Source organism: Hippichthys cyanospilos, chromosome 16 (genome assembly GCF_059441005.1).
Source record: "Hippichthys cyanospilos isolate Australia breed blue-spotted pipefish chromosome 16, RoL_Hcya_1.0, whole genome shotgun sequence".
NCBI classification, from domain to species: domain Eukaryota; kingdom Metazoa; phylum Chordata; class Actinopteri; order Syngnathiformes; family Syngnathidae; genus Hippichthys; species Hippichthys cyanospilos.
In genome coordinates this window covers 18,506,106-18,523,803 of record NC_142384.1, presented here as the reverse complement: position 1 = coordinate 18,523,803, position 17,698 = coordinate 18,506,106, and the positions used below count along the sequence as shown (strand labels likewise).

Genomic DNA, 17,698 nt, shown 5'->3' with positions numbered 1-17,698 from the left:
GGCATGGTTGTAAACTGCTTCCATCTGCATTTTGCTCCAAGCTGGATCCTGGTTTGCGGCACCACTTGCCTCGCGCTCCAGACTATATGGTCGCAGACTATATGGTATCCCCATCCCGGCCGCACTGTTGATGCTGGCCTTTTTGTGATACTCGCTGTACGGTATCACCCTAACAGCTGCGTGGCGGTCGATCTCCAAGGAGCCGTCCAGCAGCAGGGCACCGCTATTGTTCCTATAATTATGACCTAATCACAGCTGTAATAGCGCTGATATCACGCTGTATGGAGGAAGCGCATACACACGCGCGCAAGTCCCCTCTGGGCTGAGAGGGGCCATTACCCGCGCGCGCGCGTGCGCGCGCACACAGGAACACCTCTCATACATCAGTGTGTCTTTAGTGGAGGAGAGAGAGAGAGCGAGAGAGGGAGAATTAGTATTCCGAGCACAGGGCGGGAAGCTGAGAGCGAGCATCCAGCGAGGAAGGAGGAGGACGACGACGACGACGACGACGACGAGGAAGAGGAGGAGGAGGAGGAAGAGGAGGACGAAGAGGAATATCAGAGCGAGCAGTAGGGCTGCCGTCATTTGCTCCATTTCTCGCCGTCCTCGTCGGATCATCCCTGCGCGTGCACGACAGCAAGCCGGAGAGGGGGGAGGCGGCGGGGGAAAACAACAGCACCAAAAAAGACAGGCGGTGGGCCTCCCGTTCGTCTTTTTACCTGACGTGACGGCAACAAGCGGAGGGATTCGTGCACCTTGCACGGTAGGCGCACGCGCGCGCGTGTTGCATGCGGAGCGCGCGCGCGCGGCCTCGACGCCGATTTCTTTTGTGTCTTAAATGCTCCAACTTTTGCGTTCGCACGAAAAAGGGCCGGCAGACGTTCTCGGAGGAGGCGCGTGCACGCCAGCCATCTCCTCTCCCGCGGGGCCACGCCCCTTTACCTTGACACCGAATTGTGGTTCATGCAAATTGCAAGCGGAGCGCGTGCACGGGGCAGCAAAAAAAAAAAAAAATGAACATGGCAGCCTTGCGTGTGCATGCCTACCCTCCGTGGAACGCGCGTGTTGACAAAGAGTCACGTGACCTCTCTGAGCGTCCGTCAATTTCCCGGCACAGCGACGGAAGGTGACGTAAGTGTCGTGAAGGTGACGCAAGTGTCGTGACCTCTACCTGTGTGAAACGGGCCCGTTTGTCAGCCGAAAGGCACCAGAAGGAAGGCGGCCCAGACGGAAGCAATCGAAAGCAGAAAGGTCCCATTAGACGAGCGCCATAGATTCGCCCGTCTCCTTGGCGGAGACAAATGAGCCCGCGTTTGCTCGTTAAATCGCCGGAGTCTGACCCATTTGAATGGCCGCTAAATGTCGAACGTAGGCTTTTGTTGTTGCTTTTTTTCTTTTCTTTTCACATAAAAGACATAGCTGAAAAAAAATCAGTGTAAAAAGAGCCAATCCCGCCACTCGAGAAATAATCCCAAAGCGAATGTTTTGCTTCGACAGCAATTTGCCGATTGCGTCCCTCTCGGCCATCCCGAGGTGTGACAATAGACGACATGCCCGGCGCTTTGCAAATAATCCCGAGTAAATCTTGCGCCTGGGTTGGGATTTGTTGTCGATCTTTTGTAGAATCTCCGCGCGAGGGAAATCCGTCCCGCTCGCCCTTTTCCCACCATTTCCTAATCCGCCCGCGTCTTGAATAACCGCACGCGCATGCCGTCATCCCGGCAATCTGCTCCGCTTCACATTTGTTGATTGTCTGTATCCAAATCTTGCAGCCAGGGGATTCCAGCTTCTTCCTGTCACCTGCGCTCCTAATCCAGTCGGTCCCAAATCCAGTCAGGATAGTCCCTCATACTCTATACCTTTTTGTCGTCGTTTCCTTGAGAATCTCGGTTCCTTGGCGAATCCATATATGGATTCGCTAAGGAACCGAGATTCTCATTTAGCACAATTCAGGATTGATTTGAAAAGCCCCAAAATAGGTATCATAAAAGCAATATTTCATCACTTACTATACCGTTAAGTCCATGAAATAGCTATTGCTAAATCTTTAGCTATCATCAGTTATTCAATCTTGCAAAGCAGACAGAAGTAGTTAGATGTTTTGCACATTGAAGCAGAAATCGTTAACTGAATATCATCATACATATATGTATATGTACTGTAGGAATGTTTGTATGGATTATATCAGTAGCCCGCCCGGCCCTGTTGCGGGAATTCCAGCGGGCCGCTAAACATAAACACGCCCCCCCCCCCCCCCTCTCCGTCCTTTCGACCCAGCCCGCCGAGCGAGGGGATGGATCCCGAGCGGCCCGCCGGCCGACGGGGCGTCCGCGGGAGGTTCGGTCTGGCCGCCAGTGCGCAAAAGGCTCTTTCATCCCGCGGTCGCGGAAACGTCCAGCTCCCCGTCGCCGGCGGGCTTAGCCTTTTTCCCGCTAACTTCCGAACCTTCGGGAACCGTGCGAATCGGGACCGAAGGAGGAGCGGACGGGAGCAAACCCCGCCCGCTTGTACCCGCCGCGCCGTACGACTCGAGCGCTCGGCGGCAACGGTTGATGTGAACGACGGCCGGGATTTGAGACTGCCGGACGGCCGTCGCTCACGGCGAGACGTCCCGCTTTAAAAGTCCCTCGGACAGATTGACGGCGGTTGGGAAGATTCCGTCTTTTTGCTGCGCCCCCGCTTTTGGATCGGCCCGTCACCGCCTGACAAATAGACTTCGGTGCTTCTCCTTCGGAAGGACAGACTATCCTGACGCGTCTGTCCGCCAGCGTTCAAAGTCAGGGACCTCCCGATCGATCGTTTGATCGACGCATCGACGAGCGCTCTGCCCGCCGGCCGCCGCTCAAAAAGACAAAGGTTTCCCGGAACGACATCCGGCGACCGATGGGTCGATAGTCCCGGTTCGCTCGGAGAAGTCGGCGCTCGCGCTGACCTCCCGCCGCTCTTTTGCTTGCGATCGATTGGCCGGCATCTTTAAAATGGCCCGATCGGGTTTTTCCTCTCTCGGGGTAACGCCGTCATAAATGGGCAGAAACGACCCGTACTCGGCGGGTGGTTTCCGGTCCCCGTTGACCGCGGGAAGCGAGGGAGCACCGTACAAACGGGGAAGAAAACCGGCAAAGGCTTTTGTACGGAGAGTGGAAGCTCCCTGACCAGTTAGGGAGATAAGCCAGCTGCCCACAGGCGAATTCCACGCTCCCTAACCCCGCTCCACAAAGAAAGAAACGCTAACGGAGACCGCTTCGCTTCGGTCTGAAAAGGAAAGGCTCTTCTCCCTTTATGAGTTGACCCGGGGCGGGGTTTTTGCTTCCGGTCCTCCCGCCTCGAAACGTGCACACATGGCACCGATTAAATCAATCGTATAACTGATTTACGATTGCTATTCGTTTCAATACAAAACATCAATGAGATGCAAATGAGGGCTCCTCGATGCAAAACGTGCGAACATATAGCAGAGGGAAATACAAATGAAAATGCTAACGAGCTAAACGGATACAAGGCGGCGCTACATAACATGCTGAAGATAAGAACTAACACTAGCTAGCATGTTTTCCACAGTCACAAGCAAACTCATTTTGGCCTTATTATTATAAATGACAACATTCTTACAAAGGAAGTACAACTCGCGGGCCGGATTTCACATCGAGACAGAACGCCGACGGTGACACCGGCCTTCCTCGCTACAAAATGTCACATCGACGGTGACCAGAGGTGGCGCCAGAAGACAAAAACAAAGCGCAAACGAATTCCAAAACGTGGTTTCCGGCTCGGTACCAGTTGATCCGCAGAGCGCCGCCTCTGCTCTAATGTATTGCAGCGTGCGCCGGCAAATCCTTCACTTCTCCCTGGCGGCGTTCAGGCTGTGAGAAAGTGAGAGTTTCAAGGTTTGACCTCCTTTTTTTGGCAGAAGAATAAGTTGAAAAACAAAAGTTTCTCCAGGAACTAATTAGCATGCCACTCACCGCGTTTTCAGCTTTCGATACCGCTTTGAGTTCCCGATTGCCTTCCGTTATTGACGTACTTTCAGGTGATGTCAGTCAGCTCGGAGAGTCCTTCCAGGAGGCTGACGCCGATCGGCTGATTGGAGCGCGTCGTTCCAGGAAGCTGAGAGCTCCCAACCGGAGGACTGAAACGCCAGACGCGGGTTTTTCTTCTTAGCAACGCGGCAGCATGCTAAAGGTTACGCACGCACGCGCGCGCTCGCAGTTAGGTTTCAAACTAGGGCGGGGCTTCGATCTAGGGTTGGAGCTTCAGAATAGGGTTTCAAAGGAGAGTTATGGTCGAAAAAGTCGCTCTGAGAGCGTCAACCCGTTTATTTGCACCTTGGAGCTTTTGGATAAGCTCTACAGAATCTAAAGCAAATGTATTAGTGGCTGATGCGTTTTAGCATATGGCGCAGGCCGCTTGAAAACGGCGGGCGGGCCACGGACGGCCCCCGGGCCGTAGTTGGGAGGCCGTTTGGATGCGACGGAGCTCTCGAGTAAGGAACTCAATCCACCTTTCGCGCGGAAGCTCACAATGTCGTAGCCCGCCCACAAGAGCTCCCGTAGCTTCGCGCCCCGGTCGGACCTTTGTCGCCGCTTTGTTGTTTGCAGTTGAAGTGAGCGGGCGGGGGGGGGCGGCTCGGCTGGGCTCTCCACTTCATGGGCCCGTCCTTCGGCTCGGCGTGATCCGGCCCCGACCTTCCCGGGCCCGGCCCGGCCCGGCCCAGCCTCTTCCGTCGGGCGGCGGCGCCGCGCCGCGCTGCGAGTGGGCGAGCGCGGGCGAGAGTGCCATGCGGATTGGAGGATGTCGGGCGACTGGGATGAAGACCTGTGCAAGAAGGCGCTGATGCTGGTGGAGGAGCTGTGCTTCAACTCGCCTCGCGGGCACGGCCAGAGCGAGCTCTGCCAGGAGTTCAGCTACCTGCTCAGGGGACGCAACAGACAGCTGGATGCCGGTAAGACCCCCCCCGCCCCCCGCCCCCCGCACTAGGACGCTTTTATTTTCAAGTACGACTCGGCCACGGCGTCACCTTGCCGATTGGGCTAATTGGGGAAAAGACTTCATTGAGATGAGGTTGCATTATTGTACCGGCGGCGCTAGATGCTAGCAGCGTTAGCGGCTCAAGTGCCCCATATACAATGAACCGGTTGCCGTTCCCACAGATCACTTTTGAACAAAGCGGCCTTACTTAAATTTGCGCTTTAAAAAGAAAGAAAATGCCGCGGCGAAACGCGGAAAAAAAAGCCGGTTCAGCAGGTCTGCCGACTTTGAGGGTTGCGATTGACAGGATGCCAAGTGTCTGAAAATGGCCGCAAGTTTTTTTGCACTTTGGCACTTTTCATGATGCGAAGCTGTTTATTTGGCTTTGGCTTTGAATTCAGTTGCTTTATTTTCTCATTTACTTTCCCATTTTTGAAGTGGTGTGTGGCTTTGGTTTTGTTTTGTTTTTTTAATTAAAAAAAAATCACCCTTATTTTTTGTTGCTTTTTGTCTGTTTCCTTTTGGTCTCTGATGATTCTTTTTGTCTGTCTCGATTTTGATATGGTTTTTGATCGATCTTTGGGATTTGGTCTGTTTCGTTTTTGTTTTTGAGCGTCGTTCAGTTTTTTTGTCACGTTTATCTTTACATTTTGGATATTTTTCTTAATTGAGGTTTTCGTACTTTGCGTCTGAATGGTCTTTTTAGTCATTTTGGATGATTGTGTTTTGCCATTATTTGCCCGTTTCGCGATCATCTTTGTCTTTGAGGGATAATGTTTTTTTTTTTGGGAGCGTTCTCAACACTTGGTGAGAGCCACGTCCCCTTTTTCCTCATTCTCCCCCTTCCCTTTTTTTTTTTTTTTTTTCTTCCGGGCAATCGATACTCGAAGCTCTCCCTAAATCACAGCTAGCTTGTTTTGTCCCGCCTCTCCTTCACGCGTGCTGCTTTTCATCGACTTCCCGGGGACAAATGAAATGCGGGAAGGGAGCGGCCGGTCCGGGTCGGCGCATCGTTGTCCCCCGAGGCCGTCCGGATATTTCGCCGCCGCGGCGGGGCTAAACGAGGCGAGCGCGACGGGAAAAAGCCCCTCCCCCGTCTCGGCGGCGGCACGGGCGAGGAACGAGCGCCGATTAACGACATACGCCGACCGATGAATAATTCACAGGAGGCGGGCGGAGAAGAGAGAGGGCATCGCGGGAAAACTGGCGGCGAGCAGCCAAACGCCGGCTGCCGGACGCTTTTCACCATTCCGCCCTTGAGCGATTGAAGGTCTCGGGCCGGGAAGGGATGACCTTGAGGAAGAGACGCCGTCTTATTTATTCCGTAGTCGGAAGCCTGCTTTTCCTAGTTTGCCAACGGATGTGGCGGGAACTGCGGACGATTCCTTTTTCGGCCCTCGACTCCCCGCGTCCGATCTTGGGACTTTTATCGTACGAGCTTTCGGAATCAGTCGACAAGCGATCCATTATCAGACGAAGCCTTGTGCAATATTTCATCAATCGATCGATCGAGTTTTATTTGTATCACCATAAATCGGCGGCGTCTCACGGGGTTTCATCCCATCCTTTGATCTTTACACAAAAAGGATTTGGCACCAAAGCGAAAGCATCGAAAGAAGGCAATCGGGATGGACGTATTCAATCGTGGCAGCTTTGGGAAAATCTCAATATCCTCCGCCCCTGGTCCGTGGAGCTTCTCGTCTCACCGGCGCACATCTCGGCGTGAACTTACCGTCCTCGTACGCGCGCCGCGCGGTTCTACCGGGCTTCTCGGCCGCTCGGCCAAAGTTTGAGCGGAATAGCGAGGGAATCTGCGGCAGGCGTCTTCTGACGGGCCTCCGCTTCGGCAGAGATCTCGGTGAGCCTGCTGTCGGTGATCGTGACCTTCTGCGGCGTGGTGCTGCTGTCCGTGTCGCTCTTCGTGTCGTGGAAGCTGTGCTGGCTGCCGTGGCGGGACAAGGAGGGCGGCGGGCTGAGCCTGACCTCGGGGCTGCTCCCGGGGAGCGCCGCCGGCGGGCCCGGCTCCTCCTTCCTGCCGCCGCTGCTGCAGCGCAAGGAGGGCCAGTCCTCCACCTCGCTCTACCCGAGCCTGGGCCAGCAGGGGCAGCACCACCCGCACTTCTCCGACCTGGTGGGGCTGGAGCGGGGCGACGGCGCCGCCCCCGGCCCCGTGGCCGGCCCGCACGAGACCCAGGAGCACTCCTACCTGGACATGGACTCCTACCCCAACAACGCCGGTGAGACCGAGGGCCCGAAGGAGGTCTCCCCTTTTTCTTTGTTTGTTGAGCCAAGGTAACGCCGCTATCGAATTAAGAAACTACCCGTAGGACATACGATACAAACACGTACATGCATAGTACATACAAAAACTATTTGACAAATCTTCCGAAAATAAAAAAAAGGTCTTTGAAACATTACTTAAGAATAAAAGTAACGCTGCTTTTCTTCATTTCGTTTGTGTTCAGGGACGCTGAAGCTGAGCCAGACGTCCCCGGACGTTCCCAACTCGGAGGGGGGCGTGCACCCCCACAAAGAGCTGCCCAACGCCGTTTCCCAGCAGCAGGTCACCGCAAGGTCAGTTGCACCGAAACAGCACCGACATCGTCCGTTGTGTCAGGGTCAGACGACCTAGAACATTCGATGCGCGACAAACCGGAAGGAAGACAACAAACTTTTATACGCGGGGAGGGCGGGCAAAGACCGTTCCCGTTACACTTTCTGTCCGCCCCTCTTTTGTTTGTTAGGGTTGCCCCTAGTTACAAAACCACTTGCTGCCTTGAAAGATTTGGCGAGACATTATGGCAGCTAGGTAATCTGAATTTCTGAGGGTGGGGGATGTAGGTGCAAGTCCATATACTATCAGCCCATGTCATCACCGCCATCTTCTTTCCCAGAAACACGGGGACGGACCCCGTGCTGTTGCATCCTGCGGTTAGGTCGTCGTGCCTGCGATTCATTACAGCTGCAGGAGACATGAAAAGTCCCAACAGAAAATATCCATGTCTACCGATATACACGTGCCTGCTATACTATCAGCAATCAGCTCAAACAGAGGCTCCAATTTTCTTCATCGAGACCATAACGGCCATCCACAGACTGTCCCATTCTGTAGTCAGGTCACTGTGTCTCCTTTCTTCTTGTGCTCGCTGCTTCGACCAACAATTTTCTCTTCCACGATTCAAACAATGCAGAATAAATGCTTCGCGATACAAGAAGAGTAAATATGGGATCGGGATCATTTATGTACATTTATTCCAACAGAATCTCCGTTGACTTTGGCCTCAATTTCCAATTTGCGTGTGTGCGTGCAGGCCCAAGCCCATGACCCACCAGTTGTCCAGTCCCGACTTCCACGGCGAGGAGAAGGAGCAGGTGACCAGCATCGGGCAGATCAAACCCGAGCTGTACCGGCCCAAAGGCGACCAGGCCGACGGCAAGCAGGGCGAGGCCTGCGGCAAGATCAGCTTCCTGCTGCGCTACGCCTTCAAGTGAGCTAGGTCCTAGCCGGCTAGCTGGTCTGGTAGCTAGGTCGCGTCTGTCTGTCTGTCTGTCTGTCTGTCTGTCTGTCTGTCTGTCTATCGGTCCGTCCGTCCGTCTATACATCTATCTATGCATGCATACGGCCCTTATGTGTAAGAAAAGACAAATATGTAGACCAGAGGTGTCCAAACTATGGCCCGGGTCCACTATTATTTTTAAAAAGCCGCGACGTAGCTCTTTGTTTTACTATTATTCAAGAACTACTTCATCTAAAGAGCGGCGGCCTTTTTGGATGCTCGTCCAAACCCGTCAATGAAAGCGGCGTCACGGTTGGCGGGCCGACGTGGACAAAATGACGCCTCGGCGTAGACGACGGGCCGCCGGGTCGCCTTGTTGACGAGCCGGCGCGGCCCAAAGTTCACGGCGAGCGGCTAATGGAGTGGCGACACGGCGGATAATAAGCGCGGACGCCGCCTAACGAGCTCCGATTAGTGGCCGCCCGCTAATTAAATACGCGGTGTAGTCACACACGCGCGGGTCGCGCTATTCTGGAACGGCGCCGCTCCCGAGACTCGCAACCTCCCACCTTGTTATTTGCGGCGCAGGTGCGCGTGGGCCGAGCGCGTCTGGCCCAGTAGCCTAAACGGCGCGCGTGTGTGTTTGTGCGTGTGCGTCAGCACGGAGCAGCTGGTGGTGAAGATCCTGAAGGCCTTGGATCTGCCCGCCAAGGACGCCAACGGCTTTTCCGACCCTTACGTCAAGATCTACCTGCTGCCCGACCGCAAGAAGAAGTTCCAGACCAAGGTGGGCCGACCCCGTGCCGTTGGCTGGCGTCGGCCAAGTTCCGCCGTCCTCGTCGAAAGCCAAATGTGAATATATAATACTGATTAGTGATCATTTATACGCCTGATACGAATACTCTTGCAAAGCGATGTGTGAGAGCCATTGAGGCCTTCAAAGCGGGCAAGCGACTCTGCAAATCCCCCTACTGGCCACTCGGGGAATCAACACGTCGAGTCATCTTTTCATTTACAATGTTAAAAAATTGCCCAAATATAAAACGCATTTTTTTTTCCCCCCAAAAACAAAGCCAAAAGTGTTGGTGCGTCCTATGAACGCCAACTTTAACTTTTTTTTCAACACCATTCAAGGAAGATGAATCAGATGAGTGGAGTTTTGATGCGATGTCGATCTTACATTTTGTAGCGAGGAAGGACGTCCTCGTCCAGCTTCAAGATGTCGGGCGTAGGGCGGTGGTAAAAAGGTTGGGGACCCCCGCTGTAGAAAATGAATAAATATCAAAGAAATAATCGTCACGTACAGGGATAGGAGGGGGGAAATCAAAAGAACCGCCTAAACGGGCAAACAAGCCACATGGCGCTGGGCGTCTTGAAGCCAGAGCGTCAAATGGAATCAGGCTCTCATTTAGCTCAACGCCGCGCGCTCCATCCGCTTGGCGCTAACAGGAGATGATGGGGCGCCGATAATAAGCGGGAGTGACACATCCTCTCAGGTTGGATCCGAGCCGCCGAGCGAGCGTCGCAAAGCGACGCCTCGGCTGGTCTTTCTTCGTTCCGTCAAACCTTTCCGTTCCGCTCGCCAAACGCCGCCAAAAAAGGAGCCTTTCCACGAAAAGGCGGCCCTCGAGTGGGAATGACAAAAAGCAACAAAGCCAACAAAACAAATCTTCATCAAACCGTCGGCCTTGGTACCGTTTGTCGGCAGGTGCACAGAAAGACGCTGAACCCGGTCTTCAACGAGACCTTCCAGTTTGGCGTGCCTCTCAACGAGCTGCACTCGCGCAAGCTCCACTTCTCCGTCTACGACTTTGACCGCTTCTCCCGCCACGACCTGATCGGACAGGTGGTCGTGGACAACCTGCTGGACTTCAGCGAGGGTAGCGGAGACAAACCCGTCTGGAGGGACATCGTGGAGGGCACGGCGGTGAGTCGAACCTCCAGTGGCTCCATTCGCTCCTCTTTGCGTCACAGGTTCGGTTGACGTCGAGGTTCGCGTCGGTTCATTTCCATTTCGAATGCCAACCGAGCTTGGACCACTTTGCCGCCGGTAAACCCGTTTTTCCGGGTAAAGACCGAACGTAGGACTGAAGTAGATCTGAAAGAGCGAACGTGTCTCTGCTCTGACTGGTTTCTTGGCTAAAGAAATACAATGGGACCAAAACGGACTAAAGCACATCTGAAAGAACCAATGCGGTTCACCGTAGATCTAAGTCTAAACCTCATGAAGTGCATCCGACCGATTTTGTGGGTAAAGACCCAACATAAGCCTAGGAATAGTCCTTAAAAGACTAACGTTAACTGGATTCTTAGGTCAAGAAGTAACATGGAGCAAAAAAGGACCAAGGGACATTTAAAAGAACCGTGGAGCCAACGGGTATCGGGGGCAATTGGACCAAAAAGGACCAAGGTAGATCGGAAAGAACTGCGGACCCAACGGGTTTCTCGGGGGAATGACTAACAGATCTCGACAACTTACGCGAACCTAAATTGTTTCTCCGTTAAACGTCTCTCGCGAAAGCGGCCGGGACTCGCGTGCGTACGCCTGAACCAATCCGAAGGAGCAAATTGCGTTAAAGCAGAGCGAAACCGCATCGAGCAAGCCCTTTAGGCTCCGGCGCGGCTGACTCAACCAAATCTTTTCACCCACGGCTCGTCCTTTAACTTGCTTGTTTTAAAAAAGCCACTTTTCACCTTGGCGTATCGATCGGCGCCTGACGTGAAGTCGTTGGCTCCTTCGCCGTCAAAGCTACGTTTGATGCGTCCCGTTGACGCGGGCGGCCTGCAAATGAAGAAACGAACGCCTGGAGTCCATTAGCGATAAAATATTCATAGGAGCGGACGACTCGCCGACGTCTGATTTATGAAATAACTAAGTCCGGCGGAGGAAGTATCGATCCGAAAGGGATGCGAGGCGTGAAAAACAGCAAAGAGTGCCGGCCTCCGGTCGGCAGCGACAGATTGGCGCCTGATTTATTGAGGGCCGGCCGCCTCCCGCTTTTTGACTTCCCTTCTCGTTGGAATCCGCAGGAGAAGGCCGACCTCGGGGAGCTCAACTTCTCGCTGTGCTACCTGCCCACAGCCGGCAGACTCACGGCCACCGTCATCAAGGCCACCAACCTGAAGGCCATGGACCTGACCGGTTTCTCAGGTAAAGGAATCCCGCCCATGAACTCGTGTGGAAATGAGATGAAAAAATACCGCGAGCCCACGAGTCGGTGTCGCGGTCAAGACAGAGACCGAGACGTCATCAGGGACGGGGAAAGTATCGGGAAGGGGATGGGACTAAGGCTTCCGAAGATCGAGACCGAGACGAGGCAGGGACCTCTGGAGGTCGAGACCCGGACGGAACCAAAACCTTTGGAGGTTGAGACCCAGACAGGACCAAGACTTCTGGAGATCGAGACGAGAACGAAAGCTCTGGAGGTCGGGACCCAGACAGGACGGAGGCTTCCGAAGACTGAGACCAGACCAAAACCTCTGGAGGTCGGGAACCAGACAGTACAGAGGCTTTCGAAGGTTGAGACCTGACCAAAACCTCTGGAGGTCCAGAGCTAGACAGGACGGCGCCTTCTGGAGATCGAGACCGAGATAAGACCGAGTCTTTTGAGACCCGGGCTCTTGAGTCAACCCTGACTAAAAATGTGAATCTAGCTCTCAAAACTCCTAAGTAATCGATCCGTTTCTCGGATAAAGCAGTTCCTGGAACTAATGTGTTTTTGTCTGATTGCGGACTTGGAAAAACTCCTTGGAAAGCAAATTTCCAAGGAGAAATGTACACTCGAATCAGAATTAAAGGGAAGCTAACTCATTTCTTGCGTTAAGGACCGCCTGAAAATGAGAACCTGCCGGAATGACCTTGACCCGTTTTTCCCTAAGGCTAGGACTCGACGAGAACTGACTCTTTTTCTTTGGCAAAGATGGCCCTGCTCCGCTTTTGGGCCCGGAGGAACCCGGCTCTATTGTTAAAAGGTCGGGTCTATTTTTTGCTTCTGAACACCAACTTGCTGTCATCAAACAAAAGCGGCGCCATATTCCGCCGACAGCTTTTTTGATTCGTCACTCCGGGAGCGGCAGAAACGTTGGCATTAGCGCCGCCGCCCTCCTGGAATAAACGCGGCGGCGGCTGTTATCGCCGGCTCGATCCCGACGGTGCGAGACAGACGCTCTGGAAACAGAGTGAGAAAAAAAAAAGGCGGCGGCGTGGGCGCGTGCGTTTCCCAGGGCGGCCTGCCCGATGAATAACGGAGCGTATCGACCCGCTGTTTTTCCCCGCCGCCGTTCCCGAGGAGACCTCGCGTGAGGTCGCGCTGCCGACTAATCCCCGGAACGTGGTCCCCCCCCCCCCTCTTCCCGTCAGACCCTTACGTGAAAGCCTCACTGATCTGCGACGGGCGGCGTCTGAAGAAGCGGAAGACGTCCATCAAGAAGAACACGCTGAATCCAACGTACAACGAGGCGCTGGTCTTCGACATTCCCAACGAGAACATCGAGAGCGTGTCCATCGTCATCGCCGTGATGGACTATGACTGGTGAGCCCCGTCCGGGAGCCGGCGCGCCCGGCCGGCGTCGAGGGTCCTGACGGGGTTTTTTTTGGGGTCCCGCCAGCATCGGCCATAACGAGGTGATCGGAATGTGCCGCGTGGGCAGCGACGCGGACGGGCCGGGGAGGGAGCACTGGAACGCCATGTTGGCCAATCCCCGCAAGCCGATAGAGCACTGGCATCAGCTGGTGGAGGTGAGGAGCCTTGAAAGCGGAACCCCGAGGCTAACCCCGGTTTTTGCTGCGCGTCCGCCGGACGGCCGCGGCGCGGACGTCAAAGTCCGGTCCCGGAGGGAGGGCCGATACCCGGCACCTTTTCGAAGCCGCTCTCTGAAAGGCGCCTGAGCCAAACGAGCGGGATCGCTTTAAAGCTTGTGCTATTAAGCGAATCATAAGCGGGGGAAAGAAAACACGCCCTCCGGGACCGTGACTCAACTCCTACCGCAAAGTCCGGTCGTCGCGGGCCGGCGTCCAATCGGCTGTTCTGGGGAGAGGACCCCCTCGACGATGTTTGAAATATTTCCATTTCCCTCCGGGCAGGAAAAAGCGATCGCTACGTTTGTGTCGACCAAGGGCGAAGCGTCACCCTCCTCCAAGCCGCACATCGTGGTGGACAGCCCTCACTCCGACTAAACGGGTCAGTCGCGCATTTGTCCCGCGAGATTTTCGGAACGCCTTCTCCAATCTCCCGTAACCGCGTTCAGACGCGGGCGCTGGCTAAAGTTCTTACGCGATGCCCGAAAGCTTTTTGTCCCCCCCTCCTCGGCGCAGCCGCCCTAATTCTATTTCATTTCCGCTTTTTCCGCAGGTGTCTCCCCACCTCCGGATTTGTCTTTTTTCTCTCCATCTCATCTTTTCCCATCAAAGGGAGACTCGCGGATACGCTCGACGTTTTCGCGCTTCCGCTCAATCTGTCGACGGAAAAACAAGACAAAAAAAAATGCCGAGGCGCAGCGGACTCGCATTGGTTTGCGTCGTTGATGTGTAGTATTTGATCTAGGAGGCGTGTGGTGTGATAAACTCTTGTAACAATACTGAAAAAACAAAACAAAACATGAAGCCATCTTCAAGCGGTCACCCGGAACGGGACCAACGCTCTTGTACAGACTCTCAGAGGAGAAGACCGAGTCCCGGGACCCGCCTTCCCGGCCTCCCGCGCACCCGACGCCGCCCCCTGGAGGAAGGAGGACCAAGGCGGTCTTGACTGATGTCCGAGGAGCCGGGACAGGACTGACCGCGGCCTGAGCATGTTACCCGGTGTCCGTCTTCTTCGCCGCTCCGCTCGTCCTCATGGCTGCTTCTTCTTTTAGCGTTTTCTACCAGGAGTGCCAGGGAGGCGCCCGAAAACCCTGGGACTTTTCCTCGACGGTCGCGTCCGGAAAAGAAGGACTTTTCTTTTGGTGATTTCCCCCTTCGCCAGCTTTAGAATCATGGAGCCGCACGTGAGTCACGTCTGTGTTGCTATTCTCCGTGTTTGTGGGTGTGTTTTGTTTTGTGTTTGTGCGAGTGTGCGCGCCCGGGTGTCCAAGTGACCTTCTGTGCTCAAGCCCCGCCCTCCTAACCCCGCCTCCGTCATCGTCCTCCCCGAAACGTCCGCGCGTCCCGTGTCCCCGAGTTGCGGCGCGATGGCGCAACGCCGACCTTTTGCTCGGACCGCAACGCCGCCGGTCCCTGGAAAGAAGGACGTTTTGGAACCCATCGAGGTTCTCCTTTAACGGTTCTCCTTTAACGGTGCATTCGTTTGTGCTTTGTTTGGCTTGATCTTTTTTTTTTGCCGCCGCTTCCGGCCGCTCTTGAGATGACGTTTTGTAGTCGGGAAGGACGGCGCGCACGATACTTTCCGCACGATAAGGCGCACCTATGGCCTAGTTTGAAAGTGTTTTCACATATGCACCGCATTATAAGGCGCATAGAATAGAAGCTACAGTAGTGGCTGGCCTTGCGTTTTGCATCCACTAGATGGCGCTGCGCTGAAGGGAACGGCAACAAAGCAATCACATAAGTCAGTCAACTTATAGATCAAAAGCTAAGAATAAGGATGATTTGTGGAAAATACTCTCTGAAGAACAGAAAAACATGGTATATATATGTATCAAACTTTAAAATATATTTATCAAACTTTAAAACGACGACCTCAAACTTATGTGATTCGGTCCAAAATAGTACAAAATTACTTTGAATGAAAAAACATTAATATTGCAATTAACCCGAAAACATTTCAAGTTTTTCGGTCATTGAAAAAATCCATCTCATTTTCATACTTCATACATGACAAAATCATCTTCTTCATCTATATTGTTTTGTTGATAGAAAAAAATACATTTAGAACCGAACTGATACGCAGGGGTAAAAATTGAAAAATTTACACCCCCCCCCCCCCCCCCCCCCCGAAATGAGCTTCTGAAATCAGCTTTTAAAGTTGCAGGCTTTTCCGTGCGCCTTATCGTGTGGAAATGACGATCAGTTCTTTTTCGATATAATACGGCGATATCGGCAATTCTTTGTGAAAGAACCCTAACCCTAAGTAACATTCTCAGAGAAACGTTTGGATGCTATCAAGGAAGCGAAGCCCAGTCGAAGCGCCCGGCCTCCCGGCGTTGCGGTCCGTGTCGTCGCCCCCCCTCCCCCCCGCTGTCGTGTAACTGTCGTGCTTCGCTGTTTTGCTGTGCTGTGCGAAAACCAGGGTGACGGCGAAAAAACAAAAGAAAAGAAGATTCGCGAGTCCGTCTGGGAAATGGACGCCCAGGTCACCTGACCCCCGAGCCCACTTAAACCCTTTGGCTACGCGTCCGTCACGGCGAACGGGAAATGACGCCGTTTCTTAAAGCGTTTGCGCCGGCAACGGAATCCCAAGGAAAGCGGAGGAGCGGATCTTTGTGTCCGCGGCACGTACTGGACGTCTTGGCGCGTGGGGGAGGGGGAAGCCGCGCCTCGTATTAGTGATGGGAATCAGCCGCGTTTTTCGACACCAAACGCGCAATTCTAACGGGAAAGCGGAGACGTGGAGCGCCGAGTCCGTGGCGCGTTCCGTACGTTGCGCTGGCCCGCGGGTTTTTCGAATCGCCGTAACTCTTGAACGCTTCGCGCCGGCGACGTACTCTAACGATTCCCAAAGCGGAGAAGCGGAGATGCGCGTCTATGCGACATGCGTTACGGTAGCTAACAGGTCTTCACGCATGGTGCGGGCGGCGGACGGGAAATGGCAAATGCTAAGTCTTCAACGCCAGCGATGCAATTCCGCCGACCCCGAAAGCGGGGAAGCGGCGATCCGCTTCTACGCGACATACGTTACGGTAGCTAGAGGCGGCATGTTTTTCAAATCAAACCGAACGCCTGATTCCAGCGGATTCCGGAAGCGGAGAAGCGGAGAAGCGGAGAAGCGGAGGTCGGCGTCCATACGACATACGTTGCGGTAGCTGACGGACGGTCGTGCGTCACCGAGGCGGCGGGCAGGAAACGGCGCCCGTTTTCAAATCTTGGTCATTTTCCGAAAGCGGGAATCGGCGTCTATGCGACGCGCGCGGCAGAAGCTAACAGGTTAGGTTAACGTACGTCGTGGAGGAGGTCAGCCGGCAAATGCTCCGAAGCGGAGCAAAGTCGGTCGAAGCCCGTAGCACGGACACAAACATATGCAAACACGATTCCAGCGGGTGTGAAATAAAAACAATCAAATAGCGTTTTTTCTTCGTATACATTGGTAGCTGTTGTTAAAAACAACATTGAGGATTCATTCGTCGTCGTTTATGGCACCGGGTGAAAAATCTGGCGCATTTTTGACACGTTTATTGCGAGGAAAAGCCAAAGTAGGCGGGCCGCTATGTGGATAACGCCGCCGCCCCGGTTCGCGGCGCCCCGCCCCCTCCCCTCCCCTCCCCTCCCCACCCCGTCTCGTCTCGTCCCGCGTGTCGGGCCCCCGCCCTGGCTGTCTTGTGCTGTTGTGAATGGTCGCCATGGAGGTTTGCATGCTTCTCAATTAACACGAACGATGTCAACTCGATGCAAAATGACGTAAGCGACGCTAGGAGAGTTAAAAAAACAAAAAAGGAATAAAAAAACTGAAATAAAACGCTCAAGTCTTTACTAATACAACTAACGACCACGCCGATGATACGCGGGCCAAATGTGTGTTTTTCTCTCGGTGTCGGAATTAAGATGCGTATTTATTGGAATTATTTTTGGAATAAAAAGGGTTTCTTCACGAGTGTTTTTTTTTTTTGTTTCGGTGCGGAAAGAGTGAAGCGATGCTGTTGGAAATAAAGGTTGTGTCTTATCATGCTGCCCGTTGGCGTCCGTGGCTTCTTTCCACAAACCCGACCACAACAAAAACAGACATTTTCAGTCACTATCTATACAAATATATATTTGTATACATATATACTGTCCATATATGTATATAGGGATCCATCCGTTACCTTCTGTCGGCTTTTCCTTTTTTCTATTGGCTTATGTAATTCTTTTGATAGTATTTTCTCGAGGTTTTTGCGCGCTATTTTTGGATACTCTGTCGCGACATTTTTTCTTTTCTTTTTGCATCTTGCGTTATTCTTCTTGGCCTTTTTTTTTATTGCCCGCGATTTGTGTTTTCTAGTTTGCTTTCCGCGCGGCCCGGCTTCTTTGGAGGCAATCTACAACGCGCGGGATGGCGCCTGACTGTACGGAGCGTCTATATTTGTCTACCTGGACGGCGCGCTCT

At 53.7% G+C, this 17,698-nt stretch overlaps 1 protein-coding gene across 3 annotated transcripts; it reads left to right on the top strand.

Moving 5' to 3' along the window:
* Window positions 1-254: 254 nt before the first annotated feature.
* syt3 (synaptotagmin III) lies at window positions 255-17,283 on the top strand. 3 transcript variants are annotated; one of them, XM_088437485.1, is made up of 13 exons: window positions 255-569; window positions 638-763; window positions 4,028-4,939; window positions 6,816-7,202; window positions 7,431-7,539; window positions 8,277-8,453; window positions 9,123-9,249; window positions 10,171-10,389; window positions 11,493-11,613; window positions 12,823-12,994; window positions 13,071-13,200; window positions 13,546-13,642; window positions 13,814-17,283. In XM_088437485.1, exons 3-12 carry the CDS (start codon window positions 4,789-4,791, stop codon window positions 13,636-13,638), a joined length of 1,686 nt encoding a protein of 561 aa, XP_088293611.1. In that variant the 5' UTR covers window positions 255-569; window positions 638-763; window positions 4,028-4,788; the 3' UTR covers window positions 13,639-13,642; window positions 13,814-17,283. The 3 variants fall into 3 exon arrangements, with proteins under 3 accessions (XP_088293611.1, XP_088293610.1, XP_088293612.1); XM_088437484.1 differs by having other exon boundaries at window positions 255-763; window positions 4,028-4,179; window positions 4,596-4,939; XM_088437486.1 differs by having other exon boundaries at window positions 255-763; window positions 4,596-4,939.
* Window positions 17,284-17,698: the final 415 nt, after the last annotated feature.

Coding starts and splice junctions, on each gene's coding strand:
- syt3 (XM_088437485.1), top strand. CDS start 4,789: ATGTCGGGCGACTGGGATGAAGACCTGTGCAAGAAGGCGCTGATGCTG. Junction 4,940..6,815: donor CAACAGACAGCTGGATGCCG/GTAAGACCCCCC, acceptor CCGCTTCGGCAG/AGATCTCGGTGAGCCTGCTG. Junction 7,203..7,430: donor CTCCTACCCCAACAACGCCG/GTGAGACCGAGG, acceptor GTTTGTGTTCAG/GGACGCTGAAGCTGAGCCAG.